The sequence below is a fragment of the Carcharodon carcharias genome, chromosome 12 (genome assembly GCF_017639515.1).
Source record: "Carcharodon carcharias isolate sCarCar2 chromosome 12, sCarCar2.pri, whole genome shotgun sequence".
NCBI lineage: Eukaryota > Metazoa > Chordata > Chondrichthyes > Lamniformes > Lamnidae > Carcharodon > Carcharodon carcharias.
The window spans coordinates 48,527,566-48,542,692 of record NC_054478.1 but is presented as its reverse complement, the minus strand read 5'-3'; the positions used below and the strand labels follow the sequence as shown (position 1 = coordinate 48,542,692).

The 15,127-nt window shown below is 44.3% G+C and overlaps 1 protein-coding gene across 1 annotated transcript in view; it reads right to left on the bottom strand.

Moving 5' to 3' along the window:
- The window catches only part of dars1 (aspartyl-tRNA synthetase 1), a 73,612-nt gene extending 59,339 nt beyond the window's left edge, over positions 1–14,273 (bottom strand). The window contains exon 1 of the mRNA XM_041201285.1: positions 14,103–14,273. Coding sequence (XP_041057219.1) covers positions 14,103–14,125 — 23 coding nt within the window. The 5' untranslated portion in view covers positions 14,126–14,273. The remainder of the gene's footprint in view (positions 1–14,102) is intronic.
- Between the last annotated feature and the right edge of the window lie 854 nt (positions 14,274–15,127).

Genomic DNA, 15,127 nt, shown 5'->3' with positions numbered 1-15,127 from the left:
TGTCCTTTCAGTCTTCTCTATTATAAACAAAGACAGATTTCTGACTCTCCATCTAGCTCAGGTGAATGATGTGAGGTACCAAACAGGTAGCCTTTACTGCACTACCTCCTCCCTGGAATGTAGCAAACAGAGTTACACATGGTACTCCAGATGAACCAAACACTCAGTATAACATCCCAATGATTTGTGATCTGTGCAACCAAATGTCCTATTTATCTTAACTGCAGTTTCAACAAACTGTCCATCAATAGCACAAATTGGGATCTTGCGCTCCATTTTGTAAATCGACAATTATTTTCTAATTCCAATTTTATTCTCCTTCCCTAGTCTTATTACACTGAACTTGTTACTAATACATTTAATTTACTTTTTCTGAACCCAATTTCTCAGTTTTTCAAGGGCTGCAGCAGTTCAGGAAAGCAATCCAACATCACTTGTTCAAGCCAGCAAAGGATATGGCAATGTTGGTGTCACCCACATCGTATCATCAGCACATTTTGACAGTTTTTGTTTCTGATTCTGTGGACATTTCACTAATCACTCCTTCCACGCTCCCCTCCTGCCTTCCACTCGAGAGCAGTTCTATGCATATCTAAGCTGTATTGTTTGATGCAGTCAGTTGTCAAAGCATTTCAATAACTGTCCATCTATTTCACTTTTTTCTACATTATGGACCAACCTCCTATGTAGTATCATATCAAAAGCATTCTTGAGGTCTACAATAATATCCATGAAGTATCATTATCCATAACCTCTCAATTGTTCCTTAAATAATTCTAACAGCTTTTTCAAGCATCACCATCTCCCTAAGTCCTTGCAGTCTCTTCAACCAGGGAGGGGGAAACAGCATCACTGGGCAGTGGTTCAGAGCAAGAATCTTGGTTGATTTTCTATGAGGAAATGAGGCCAACTGTTGTGTAATGACTTTCACCCTAACTCAAATCAATTAACAGAGATTGTTTATTGAACCCTGTGCCCCAACTTGGTCCAATGACTTCTGAACTTCAAATTTATTTCATCACAGATCACAATTAAGCAATTTTGTAGATTCATTAATAGCTGATCCTTTAGGTAATTTTAAATTTTTAACTGAGTTGATTTTAATATAATGAAACTTCATTCAAGCATTGTATTTTGTGAAAGCTTTAGAAACAGGCTGAGGAGAGGATTTAAGAACAATAAGTTGAATTGCAAGCATAAGTCAATATAAGTATTATACTCCAAAGCATACGCCATAAACAGGTGAAGACAGGATTAACAATGGTGAGGTTAAGCATAGGGGATGGGGCTGCACAATATGTCAGAGCCAAAGGAACATTATCGGGGGTGGGTGGCTTGAATTGTAAAGCTGGAGGTGGTTTTATAGATAGAGGTGGTTGTGGCTATGAAGAGATTAAAATATGATAATTTAAAAATGTTGGCACTGAAGGACCCAAAGCCAATGTAGGACTGGAGGGGGCTGGGTGATGGGTGAACAGGATCTAGTGCAAAGTAGAATAGCAGCAGCAGTTTTAGATAAGCAGACATTTATGGAGAGTGGAGTATAGGAGGTTAGCGAAGAGAGCATTGAAAAAGCCAAGTTGTAGGCAACAAAGGCCTGGATGAAGGTTTCAGTAGTGGATGTCCTGAGGGAGGAGCAATGTTACGGAAATGAAAAATCTATTCGCTGAGAAGGAAATGCGTTCTGAAGTTCAGCTGAGATTCAAGTAAGATGCTGAGGTTGTAAGTGGTCTAGTAGTGGACGAGTAGGAGATGAAATTCATGGCAATGGTACAGAACTTGTGGAATGGCTGAAGCGAATAGATGGCTTCACACTTCCTAATGTTTAACTATAGGAAATTGTGCCTCATCGATAATCTAATACCAACAAACAGTCTAACAACAGAAGCAATGGAGGGATCAAGAGAGATGCAGAGAGGTAGAGCTCGATTTAGAAGTTCACCGCAAATCTATATATGATTTTCAAAATATTTGTTCATGGGATATGAGCGTTAATGGCTAGGTCAGCTTTTATTGCTCATCCCTAATTGCTCTTGAGAAGGTGGTGGTGAGCTGCATTCTTGAACCCCTGCAGTCCATGTGGTGTAGGTACACCCACAGTGCTGTTGGGGAGGGAGTTCCAGGACTTTGACCCAGCGACAGTGAAGTCCAAGTCAGGATGGTGAGTGGCTTGAAGGGGAACTTCCAGGTGGTGGTGTTCCCATCTGTCTGCTGCCCTTGTCCTTCTAGATGGTAGCATGGTGAGTGGCTGCAGTACATTTTGTAGATGCAACTGTGCGTTGGTGGTGGAGGGAGTGAATGTTTAAGGTGGTGGATAGAGTACCAATCAAGTGGGCTGCTTAGGACAATGCCGGGTGGTCTGTCCAGTTTCATTCCTTTTAGATTTCTTTGATACAACTGAGTGGCTTGCTAGTCCATTTCAAAGGTCACTTAAGAGTCAGCCACATTGCTGTAGGTCTAGAGCCACATGTAGACCAGACCAGGTAAGGATGGCAGATTTCCTTCCCTAATGGACATCAATAAACCAGATTTGGTTTTCTTTACAGTAATTAACAATAGTTTCATGGTCATCATCAGACTTTTAATTCTATTTTTTTTATTTCGAACCCAGGTCACCAGAGCATTACCTTGCGTCTCTGAATTACTAGTCCAGCCCACTATGCCATCACCTACATCTACATATGTTGCCCTAAGGGGTGTCATGTACATAAGGAAGAGAAGGAGGTCAAGGGTATATCCTTAGGGGTTCCAGGGCTAAGTGTTTGTGGCAGAAGTTCTGGCTACCATTTGATAGCGAAAAATGTAAGTAAGCGATGGCAGTTCCACTGAGTTGGATGAGGCCTGTAGTAGGATGATGTTGTCAACAGTGTCAAGGACTGCAGGGTTGAGGAGGTAGTGAAAAAATGCAGCCCTCTTTTATGCAAAATCTAGTTTTTTCTTCTATGTCACATTAAACTATTTTTCCAAATTTTAGGAATAAACACAATGAATTACTTAATAGCTTAAAGGAACAAGAGTAGGCCATTTAGCCCCACAAGTCTGATCATTCAATGAGATCATGGCTGAACTGTGACCTAACTCTAGATATCCATTTTTTATTGCATATCCCTTTCCACCCTTAGTTAACAAAAATCTATCAATCCCACTTTAAAAATTTAACAATTGATCTAGCATCAATTGTCCTTTGTGAGAGAGTTCCAAACTCCTCCCACTCATTGCATGAAGGAGTGTTTCCTCATTTCACTACTAAAAGGTTTGTCTCTCATTTTTAAACTATATCCTCCAGTCCTAAACAGCCTAAACAGTGAAAAGTTTCTTCTTATCTAGCCGATCTGTTCTCCTTAATATCCTGAAAACTTCCATCAAAGCAAGCATTAATTGATTAAATTTAAGGAATTCAACCCTTGTGTGATTGATCTCTTCTCATAGAATAACCCTTACGAGTCCAGATATCATTCCAGTAAATCTATGCCGCACTCCTTCCAAGGTCAATATATCCTTCCTAAAGTCTAATCAAGCAGCACTTGCTAGCAATAACCTGCTCACTGATGCCCAGATTGGGTTCTGCCAGGGCCACTCAGCTCCTGACCTCATTTCAGCCTTGGTTCAAGCATGGATAAAACAGCTGAACTCCCGAGGTGAGGTGAGAGTGAATGCCCTTGGCATCAAGGCAGCTTTTGACTGTGTGTGGCATCAGGGTGCCCTAGCAAAAGTGGTCAATGGCAATCAGGGGGAAAACTCTCCGCTGGTTGGAGTCATACCTAGCACAAAAGAAGATGGTTGTGGTTGTTGGAGGTCAGTCATTTCAGCTCCAGGACATCACTGCAGGAGCTCCTCAGGGTAGTGTCCTCAGCCCAACCATCTTCAGCTGCTTCATCAATGATCTTCCTTCCATTATAAGGTCAGAAGTGGGGATGTTTGCTGATGATTGCACAATGCTCAGCACCATTTGTGACTCCTCAGATACTGAAGCAGTCCATGTCCAAATGCAGCAAAGGCCTGGACAATATCCAGGCTTGGGCTGACAGGTGGCAAGTAACATTCATACCACACAAGTGTCAGGCAATGACCATCTCCAACAAGAGAGAATCCAACCATCGCCCCTTGATGTTCAATGGCATTACCATCACTGAATCCCCCACTATCGACAGCCTGGAGGTTACCATTGGCCGGAAATTGAACTGGACTAGCCATGTAAATACTGTGGCTACAAGAGCAGGTCAGAGGCTAGGAATCGTGCATATGATTACGTCGTCTCCGGACTCCCCAAAGCCTGTCCTCCATCTACAAGGCACAAGTGCGAAGGAATACTCCCCACTTGCCTGGATGACTGCAGTTCCAACAACACTGAAGAAGCTGGACACCATCCAGGACAAAGCAGTCCACTTGATTGGCACCACATCCACTCCCTCCACCACCAACACAGAGTAGCAGCAGTGTGTACCACCTACAAGATGCACTGCAGGAATTCACCAAGGCTCCTTAGACAGCACCTTCCAAACCCACAACCACTATCACCTAGAAGGGCAAGGGCAGCAGGTAGATGGGAACACCGTCACCTGGAAGTTCCCCTCCAAGTCTTTGACCATCCTGACTTGGAAATATATTGCCATTCCTTCACAGTCGCTGGGTCAAAATCCTGGAACTCCCTACCTAACAGCAGTATGGATGTACCTATACCACATGGACTGCAGTGGTTCAAGAAGGCAGCTCACCACCACCTTCTCAAGGGCAACTAGGGATGGGCAATAAATGTCAGCCGAGCCAGCGAAGACCACATCCCGTGAATGAATAAAAAAATACCCAAAACTGCTCAAAGTACTCCAGGTGTGGTCTAACCAGGCTCTGTATAGAAGCCTGGCTTCTACCCCCTTGCATTCCAGTTGTCCAGATAAACGCCAGCATTCCATTAGCCTTTGTGATTATTTTCTGTACCTGTTTTCAACAGGTTTTAATGATCTGAAACATTACTACCTTCACAAATGAAACACAAAGCATTGAAAAGAAATCAATTTAATGTGAATTCACACTAAAGTTATTCCATTAAAAGCTAGCGTGGGCATTTACTGGGATTTCATTCAGTATTAGACCACAATATCTGACCAAGAGAAGTTGGGTTTATTAGCTTTGACTCAATCCTTGTCAAATCCACGAGAATGCATAACAATCAACTGTTTTATTTAAAATCCAGCTGTTCAAAGCTGTAAATTGCTACACCTGCAATTTTTATGAATGGTGAGACTATAACAGAAATTTCAGTTTCAAACATTTCCTCTGGTAAACAGGAAAACCTTAGCAGTGATTTCCTTCACGTAACACTTACAGTAATGCCTGAAAAAATCCTTTTAACAATAAAACCCAGTATTAGAAGTTGGTAAAATGCCAATAAGGGCTCCTCTCCAAAATGGATATGAGCTATATTCAGTTCTGGTGTTTATAACATTAATCTCTCACATTCTCTAAAAAAAAATCACCTGTGAACCATATACACCTTTCAGTCAAGGACGGCATAATTTGGACAACCGTCTTCTCCGTGATAAGTCAGGAGATTGTGCCAGATGAAGCCAGAGTATGAGAGTTTCACTCCCTTTACCTGCTTCAAATATTTCCACTATTTCTACTATACCATCAATCAATTTTGGTAACTCGTACACCTCTGCCAAACAAGGCAAATGAGTTGAACAGGAGATCCAAAGACTCAAATGCAAAATTGCAGCTCTGAATCAAGTGCAACAAAATTTCAAATACTGGACCGCCAGTGTCTTATTTAAATCTAATCACATGTCTAGTAGGAAATGTATTTAACGTACAGATCATCATTCTGATTCTATTGTAAATAGATGTGGGGCTTCTTTTTGAAGATAAACAGATATTTTATGATTAAACAATTTAGGCTCAGCTTTAAACAAACTATGGACTATATGTACAACTTAAGACAGAAATAACGTAAGTTGTATGGATGAGATAAAACCCAGTATATCCAGATTCATCCTAGAAATCAGGAATACAAGACACAGTGTATGGGAAGGTATTCTAAAGAATTTTTTTACTCAAAAAGTGGTCCACAAATGTTGGAATAATCCATTGGGTGAGCAAGAAGCAAAATTAAAGATGTTTTAAATGTAAGTGGATATTATAATAAAAGAATATACAAGAAGATTTTTTTTTAATAGGCCTGCAACCTTTTCTTGTCTCTGCCTTGAGCCAATCATACAAAGCACAGCATTGCCACAACAAAAACAGAATTACCTGGAAAAACTCAGCAGGTCTGGCAGCATCAGCTGAGAAGAAAAGAGTTGACGTTTCGAGTCCTCATGACCCTTCAACAGAACTCAAACAGAGTTTTGTTGAAGGGTCATGAGGACTCGAAACGTCAACTCTTTTCTTCTCCGCCGATGCTGCCAGACCTGCTGAGTTTTTCCAGGTAATTCTGTTTTTGTTTTGGATTTCCAGCATCCGCAGTTTTTTGTTTTTATCACAGCATTGCCACTTCTGACTGGTAATCAAAAAGTGCAGCAAATAGGAAAACCTGGTCTTCTAGATTCGTAACCCTGTTAAGAAAAGGCAGCATCTTTCCAATATTTCCTTCTGACCTTAATCTGTGGGAAATCACAAAAAACAATTCACAACACAAATCATTAGAATACCATCAGAGGTCTTTCGTGGCTGAGATATTACACCCATTAGCCCAGTTCAGAATAGGTAAAATGATCACAACCATGACATGGTTGTGAGTATAAGCAGTGAGTATTGACTTGTTGTTTAAGCTTGGAGACATTACATTAAGGCCAATTCTATCCTCACTTGATCTTCACATAACCCTTCACGTCACCAGTTAGAAAGCTGCCTTTTTTCCCTATTCCTTTGACTCATGAACAGTGGAGCCACAGCTGGGCTCTAAGATAGGATAGCACAGAAGACCAGTCAGCCCATTGTGACTGTGCCAATGTTAGAGTTATCCAAACTAGTCCCACACAATGTTCCTCCTAAGCTTTGTGGGTGCAATTGTGCAGCAGCCTTGAAGATACTGCTCAAGCCCTTGTTCTGCGATAAACAACCCGCGCGCACAGCCCCATGGAACAATTTGAAGGGACCATGTACAACTAATTTTTTTAAGGGAAATTGGACCCACACCACTGCTCTTTCCATGCTGCTCTGCAACTTTCCCGCTTCAACTATTTATTCAATTCCCCTTTGAAAGTTATTATTGAATTTACTACAGCATCCTTTTGGGCAACTCAAACAAATCATAACTTAATACATAAACCTTTCTCTTCCTGTCATCTCTGGTGCCTTTGCCCATTATCTTAAATCTCTTTTGGTTACCCAACCTTCTGCAACTGGAAAACAACTTCTCCTAGTTTAGTCTATCAAGGCCTTTCATGATTTTAAACTTCTCTATTGAATCTCCCCACACCTTCTTTGCTTGACGAAAACAAACCCAGTTTCTCTGGTGGCTCCATGTGGCTGGAGTCACTCATCATGGAACCATTCTAATGTACTTCCTCTGCATCCTCTCTAAAATTTTCAAACCCTTCTAAAATGTGATGCCCAGAATTGGGCAAGATGCCCCAGTTGTGGCTGATTTTATAAAGGTTAATCATTATTACTTCCTTGCTTTTGTACTCCATGTTTCCATAAAGCCCAGGATGTTTTTTTGAACAAAAACAAAAATACCTGGAAAAACTCAGCAGGTCTGAAAGCATCTGCAGAGAGGAATAGTTAACGTTTCTAGTCCATATGACTCTTCAACAGAACTAAGGAAAAGTAGAAGAGAGGTGAAATATAAGCAGGTTTAGGGGTGGGGGCACGGACACACAGGTAGAACTGGATAGATGGCCAGTGATAGGTAGAGATTGCCAAAAGATGTCATAGACAAAAGGAAAAAGAGGTGCTGGTGTTATTAGCTAAGAAATGTGCTAATAGGAGACATTAAGGGTAGAAAGCAGGATGAGCAAGGTACAAACAAATATAAAAACAAAAAAACTGCGGATGCTGGAAATCCAAAACAAAAACAAAAACAGAATTACCTGGAAAAACTCAGCAGGTCTGGCAGCATCGGCGGAGAAGAAAAGAGTTGACGTTTCGAGTCCTCATGACCCTTCGACAGAACTTGCGTTCTGTGTTGAGCAAGGTACAGATAGCCCTAGTGGGGGTGGGGTGGGGGGAAGGGATCAAAATAGACTAAAAGGTAGAGATAAAACAATGGATGGAAATACGTTTAAAAATAATGGAAATAAGTGGGAAAAGAAAAATATATATAAATTATTGGAAAAAAGGGGGATCGGAAAGGGGGTGGGGATAGAGGAGAGAGTTCATGATCTAAAGTTGTTGAACTCAATATTCAGTACAGAAAGCTGTAAAGTGCCTAGTCGGAAGATGAGGTGCTGTTCCTCCAGTTTGCGTTGAGCTTCACTAGAACATTGCAGCAGGCCAAGGATGGACATGTGGGCATGAGAGCAGGGTGGTGTGTTGAAATGGCAAACAACAGGGAGGTCTGGGTCATGCTTGCGGACAGACCAAAGGTGTTCCACAAAGCGGTCACCCAGTCTGCGTTTGGTTTCTCCAATGTAGAGGAAACTGCATTGGGAGCAGTGAATGCAGTAGACTAAATTGAGGGAAGTGCAAGTGAAATGCTGCTTCACTTGAAAGGAGTGTTTGGGCCCTTGGACGGTGAGGAGGTGGTTTAGGTGTAGGGGGTGATGGAGGAGTGGACCAGCGTGCCCCGGAGGGAACGATCCCTGCGGAACGCCGCTGGAGGGGTGAAGGGAAGATGTGTTTGGTGGTAGCATCATGCTGGAGTGGGCAGAGGGTGATCCTTTGAATGCGGAGGCTGGTAGAGTGATAAGTGAGGACGAGGGGAACCCTATCATGGTTCTGGGAGGGAGAGGAAGGTGTGAGGGTGGATGCGCGGGAGATGGGCTGGACACGGTTGAGGGCCCTGTCAACCACCGTGGGTGGAAAACCTCGGTTAAGGAAGAGGAACTGTTTTTGAAAGTAGCATCATCAGAACAGATGCGACAGAGGTGAAGGAGCTGAGAGAATGGGATGGAGTCCTTACAGGACATGGGGTGTGAGGTGCTGTAGTGAAGGTAGCCGTGGGAATCGGTAGGCTTGTAATGAATGTTGGTGGACAGTCCATCACCAGAAATTGAGACAGGGTGGTCAAGGAAAGGAAGGGAAGTGACAGAGATGAACCATGTGAAAATGATGGAGGGGTGGAAATTGGAAGCAAAATTAATACATTTTTCCAGGTCCAAATGAGAGCATGAAGCAGCACCGAAGCAGTCATCAATGTACCGGAGAAAGAGTTGTGGTAGGGGGCCAGAATAGGACTGGAACAATGAATGTTCCACATACCCCATAAAGAGACAGGCATAACTGGGGCCCATGCAGGTACCCACAGCCACACCTTTTGTTTGGAGGAAGTGAGAGGAATTTAAGGAGAAATTGTTCAGTGAGGGAACAAGTTCAGCCAGATGGTGGAGAGTAGTGGTGAATGGGGATTGTTCAGGCCTCTGTTCGAGGAAGAAGCGGAGAGCCCTCAGACCATCCCGGTGGGAGATGGAGGTGTAGAGGGATTGGATGTCCATGGTGAAGAGGAGGCAGTCGGGGCCAGGGAACTGGAAATTGTTATATGATGTGGGGTGTCAGAGGAATCGCGGATGTAGGTGGGAAGGGACTGGACAAGGGGAGAGAGAATGGAGTCAAGATAGCAAGAAATGAGTTCGGTGGGGCTGGAACAGGCTGACATGATCATTCTGCTGGGACAGTCCTGTTTGTGGATTTTGGGTAGGAGGTAGAAGCAGGCCATCTGAGGTTGGGATGCTATGACGTTGGAAGCTGTGGAAGTAAGTTCTCCAGAGGAGACGAGGTCAGTAACAGTCCTGGAAACAATGGCTTGATGTTCAGTGGTGGGGTCATAGTCCAGGTGGAGGTAGGAGGAAGTGACTGCAAGTTGATGCTCAACCTCTGCGAGATAGAGGTCAGTGCACCAGATAACAACAGCATCACCCTTGTCAGCAGGTTTGATGACAATGCCAGGGTTGGACCTGAGAGAACGGAGTGCAGCAAGTTCAGAGAGAGACAGGTTAGAGTGGGTGAGTGAAGCAGAGAAATTGAGACGACTGATGTCACGCCGACAGTTCTCAATGAAAAGATCAAGAGAAGGTAAGAATCCAGAGGGAAGCGTCGGTGGAGTGAGAATATTGGAGGCGGGTAAAAGGATCTATTGAGCGGGGAGAGGACTCCTGCCCAAAGAAGTGAGCACAGAGACGAAGGCGGCGGAAGAAGAGTTCAGCATCGTGCCGACACCGAAATTCACTGAATTCATTCATTGGTACGCCCTCACCTCAATGAATTTCGGTGTCGGCACGATGCTAACTCTTCTTCCGCCGCCTTCGTCTCTGTACTCACTTCTTTGGGCAGGAGTCCTCTCCCCGCTCAATGGATCCTTTTACCCGCCTCCAATATTCTCACTCCACCGACGCTTCCCTCTGGATTCTTACCTTCTCTTGATCTTTTCATTGAGGACTGTCGGCGTGACATCAGTCATCTCAATTTCTTTGCTCCTCTCACCCACTCTAACCTGTCTCTCTCTGAACTTGCTGCACTCCGTTCTCTCAGGTCCAACCCTGGCATTGTCATCAAGCCTGCTGACAAGGGTGATGCTGTTGTTGTCTGGCACACTGACCTCTACCTCGTAGAGGCTGAGCGTCAACTCGCAGACACTTCCTCCTATCTCCACCTGGACCATGACCCCACCACTGAACAGCAAGCCATTGTTTCCAGGACTGTTACTGACCTCATCTCCTCTGGAGATCTTACTTCCACAGCTTCCAACGTCATAGCCTCCCAACCTCGGACGGCCCGCTTCTACCTCCTACCCAAAATCCACAAACAGGACTGTCCCAGCAGACCGATCATGTCAGCCTGTTCCAGCCCCACCGAACTCATTTCTTGCTATCTTGACTCCATTCTCTCTCCCCTTGTCCAGTCCCTTCCCACTTACATCCGCGATTCCTCTGACACCCTACATCATATCAACAATTTCCAGTTCCCTGGCCCCGAATGACTCTTCACCATGGACATCCGATCCCTCTACACCTCCATCCCCCACCAGGATGGTCTGAGGGCTCTCCGCTTCTTCCTCGAACAGAGGCCCGAACAATCCCCATCCACCACTACTCTCCACCGTCTGGCTGAACTTGTTCTCTCACTGAACAATTTCTCCTTAAACTCCTCTCACTTCCTCCAAACAAAAGGTGTGGCTATGGGTACCCGCATGGGCCCCAGTTATGCCTGTCTCTTTATGGGGTATGTGGAACATTCATTGTTCCAGTCCTACTCCGGCCCCCTCCCACAACTCTTTCTCCAGTACATTGAAGACTGCTTCGGTGCTGCTTCATGCTCTCGTCTGGACCTGGAAAAATGTATTAATTTTGCTTCCAATTTCCACCCCTCCATCATTTTCACATGGTTCATCTCTGACACTTCCCTTCCCTTCTTTGACCACCCTGTCTCAATTTCTGGTGATAGACTGTCCACCAACATTCATTACAAGCCTACCAATTCCCACAGCTACTTTCACTACAGTTCCTCACACCCCGCTTCCTGTAAGGATTCCATCTCATTCTCTCAGTTCCTTCACCTCCGTTGGAACTGCTCTGATGATGCCACTTTCAAAAACAGTTCCTCTGACATGTCTTCCTTCTTCCTTAACCACCCTCAGTGGTTGACAGGGCCCTCAACCATGTCCGACCCATGCATCCCCCCTCACACCTTCCTCTCCCTCCCAGAACCATGATAGGGTCCCCCTTGTCCTCACTTATCACCCCACCAGCCTCCGCATTCAAAGGATCATCCTCCGCCATTTCCGCCAACTCCAGCATGATACCACCACCTAACATATCTTCCCTTCACCCACCCCAGCGGCATTCCGCAGGGATTGTTCTCTCCGGGACACCCTGGTCCTCTCCTCCATCACCCCCAACACCTCAATCCCCTCCCACTGCACCATCCCATGCAACTGCAGAAGGTGCAACACCTGCACCTTTACTTCCCCCTTGCTCACCGTCCAAGGGCCCAAACACTCCTTTCAAGTGAAGCAACATTTCACTTGCACTTCCCTCAATTTAGTCTACTGCATTCGCTGTTCCCAATGCGGTTTCCTCTACATTGGAGAGACCAAACACAGACTGGGTGACCGCTATGCAGAACATCTTCAGTCCGTCCGCAAGCATGAACCAGACCTCTCTGTCGCTTGCTATTTCAACACTCCACCCTGCTCTCATGCCCACATGTCTGTCCTTGGCCTGCTGCAATGTCCCAGTGAAGCTCAACGCAAACCGGAGGAACAGCACTTCATCTTCTGACTAAGCACTTAAAGCCTTCCGGTCTGAATATTGATTTCAACAACTTTAGATCATGAACTCTCTCCTCCATCCGAACGCCCTTTCCGATCCCCCTTTTTTCCAATAATTTATACAGATTTTTTCTTTTCCCACCTATTTCCATTATTTTTAAATGTATTTCCATCCATTGTTTTATCTCTACCTTTTAGCCTATTTCGATCCCTTCCCCCCACCCCACCTCCATGAGGGCTATCTGTACCTTGCTCGTCCTGCTTTCTACCCTTATTATCACCTATTAGCACATTTCTTAGCTAATATCACCACTGTCAACACCTCTTTGTCCTTTTGTCTATAGCATCTTTTGGCAATCTCCACCTATCACTGGCCCTCTATTCAGCTCTACCTGTCCCACAACCCCCACCCCCAACCCCCCCCCCCACCCCCCTTAAACCAGCTTATATTTCACCCTCTTCTATTTTTCCTTAGTTCTGTTGAAGAGCCACACGGACTCGAAAAGTTAACTGTATTCCTCTCCGCAGATGCTGTCAGATCTGCTGAGTTTTTCCAGGTATTTTAATTTTTGTTTTGGATTTCCAGCATCCGCAGTTTTTTGCTTTTATGTTTTATTGAACAATGCTTTTTTTAAAACCATTTTCTCAATCTGCCCTGCCAACTGCAATGATTTATGCATATGTACCCCGAGGTCCTTGTCCCTGCAACCCTTTAGGAATTGTACTCTTTAGTTTATATTGCCTCTGCTCTTTCTTCCTATGAAAACATCACTTTTCACTTGTGTGTGTTAAATTTCATCTGCCATGTTTCCATCCCTTCCACCAGCCTACGTCTTCAGGTGGTCAATCATAATCTCCTTCACAGTTCACAATACTTCCAAGTTTATCATGAGAAAATTTTGAAATTGTGTGCTATACACCCAAGTTCAAGTCATTAATATCTCTCAAGAAAAGCAATGTTCCTAACAGAGTCATGGAGACTCTCACTCTATCCTCTAGTCCATAAAATAACCATCCATTACTACTTTAGCTCTAAAAAAAGTCATATGGACACAAAACATTATCTCTGTTCCTCGCTCCACAGATGCTGCCAGGCTGCTGAATTTTACCAGCATTTTCTGTTTTTATTTCATTCATTGCTACTTTCTGTTTAGTCCAATCGCCGATTCTGCATTCATGCTATCCTTTTATCTCACAGGGTTCAACTGTGCTGGCATGTTTATTATGTGGCACTTTATCAAACGCCTTTTGAAAGTCCAAATCTCTTGCTTCCTTTAAGACACATCTAAAAACCTAACTTTCACAATTTCATCATATGCCCTAATACATGGCACAGTGTCAATTTTTTTTTTAAAACGACAAGCTTGTGAAGCGGTTTAGGACGGTTTGCTGCGTTAAAGGCGTTTTGTAAGTGCCAGTTATTGTTGTTGGTAGGATGAAGTTGGAGGGAAGCCCCACGGTTCAAGAATAGCTGGGGTGGGGACCAGGGTGAATTCCCATGTTCCAGCAGTGGGGTTGGGCAGAGGGCACTCGGCCGGGGGGGGAATCCCAATGGTTCTGAAGTTGGAGAGGAGGGGGTGTCCAGAGGAAATCCCCCTGGTCCTGCACGAGGTTGAGGGTCGGGTCACTAGGAAGGCCTGAGGTGGGTGATGCAACATCGGTGACAGCGCAATCTCACTAATACTTTCAACTGCTCGCTTCCCTTCATCCTGACCACGAATCCAGCCCCAGCTCTTACCCTTCGGTCTCTCCCTTTGTCATCGTCTCGACTTTTGTTTCAATCAAACCAGCGTGTTAAATAATAAAAAAAAATGTTAAACTCATTCGCCTTCTCACACCGGCCTCAGCGTCCGGCGAGCCACAAGCCGGAAGTGAACGCGCTGTGCGACAACCAGCGCTCCGAGTGCAACCGAAGCCCCCAGCCTTCGTTCCGGCGTCGGCCAAAGTTTCCCAGTCAGACTGACAGGAACAATGGAGAATTGATACGAGTGAGCCTGAGAATTCACGGAAGTTTCAGCAGCCGAGCCTGAATTTGTGGAATGGGGAAGAAGTCAATCTTTGGAAGGGGATTCCATAACCCACTGCAAAGCAAAGTCCATCTCAGAACAAAACAGAAAGTTGTGGTTAAAAGTGTTCATTTACACCGTATGTCAAATGTTGGTGTGGTGATAGATATTTAATACCCATTAAAACTGCTAATGTTAGCCCAGATTGTAGGCCCAAACTCAATTTTCAGCAAAGCAGAGAGAGAGAGATGCCAGTATAAAAGCAAAATACTGTGGATGCTGGAAATCCGAAACAAAAACAGAAAATGCTGGGAAAACTCAGCAGGTCTAACAGCATCTGTGGAGAGAAAAACAGAGTTAACGTTTTGAGTCCTTATGACTTTCCTTCAGAACTAAAGAGAATTACAAATATAATGAAATTTATACTGTTTAAGGGGTGGAGCAGGTGAAGCTGGATAGAGAGCCAGTGATATGTGGAGGCAAAGAAGAGATTGCCAGAGATGTCATGGACAAAAGGACTTACTGATAGTAGTATTGGCTTTATAAAGGAGGTGCTGATGGTGGCATTAAGATCAGAAAGCAGATTATGATAATAGCAGGACATGGGTAAACACCATGGAAAGAACAACATGAACAAGTGACAGATGGCCCTTGTGGGGGTGGGGGGAGGGGATGGAGGTGGGAAAAAGATTGAAAATAGGATGCGGGGATAAAACAATGAACAAAAATGAATATAAATAAAAACAAGTGGATAAAA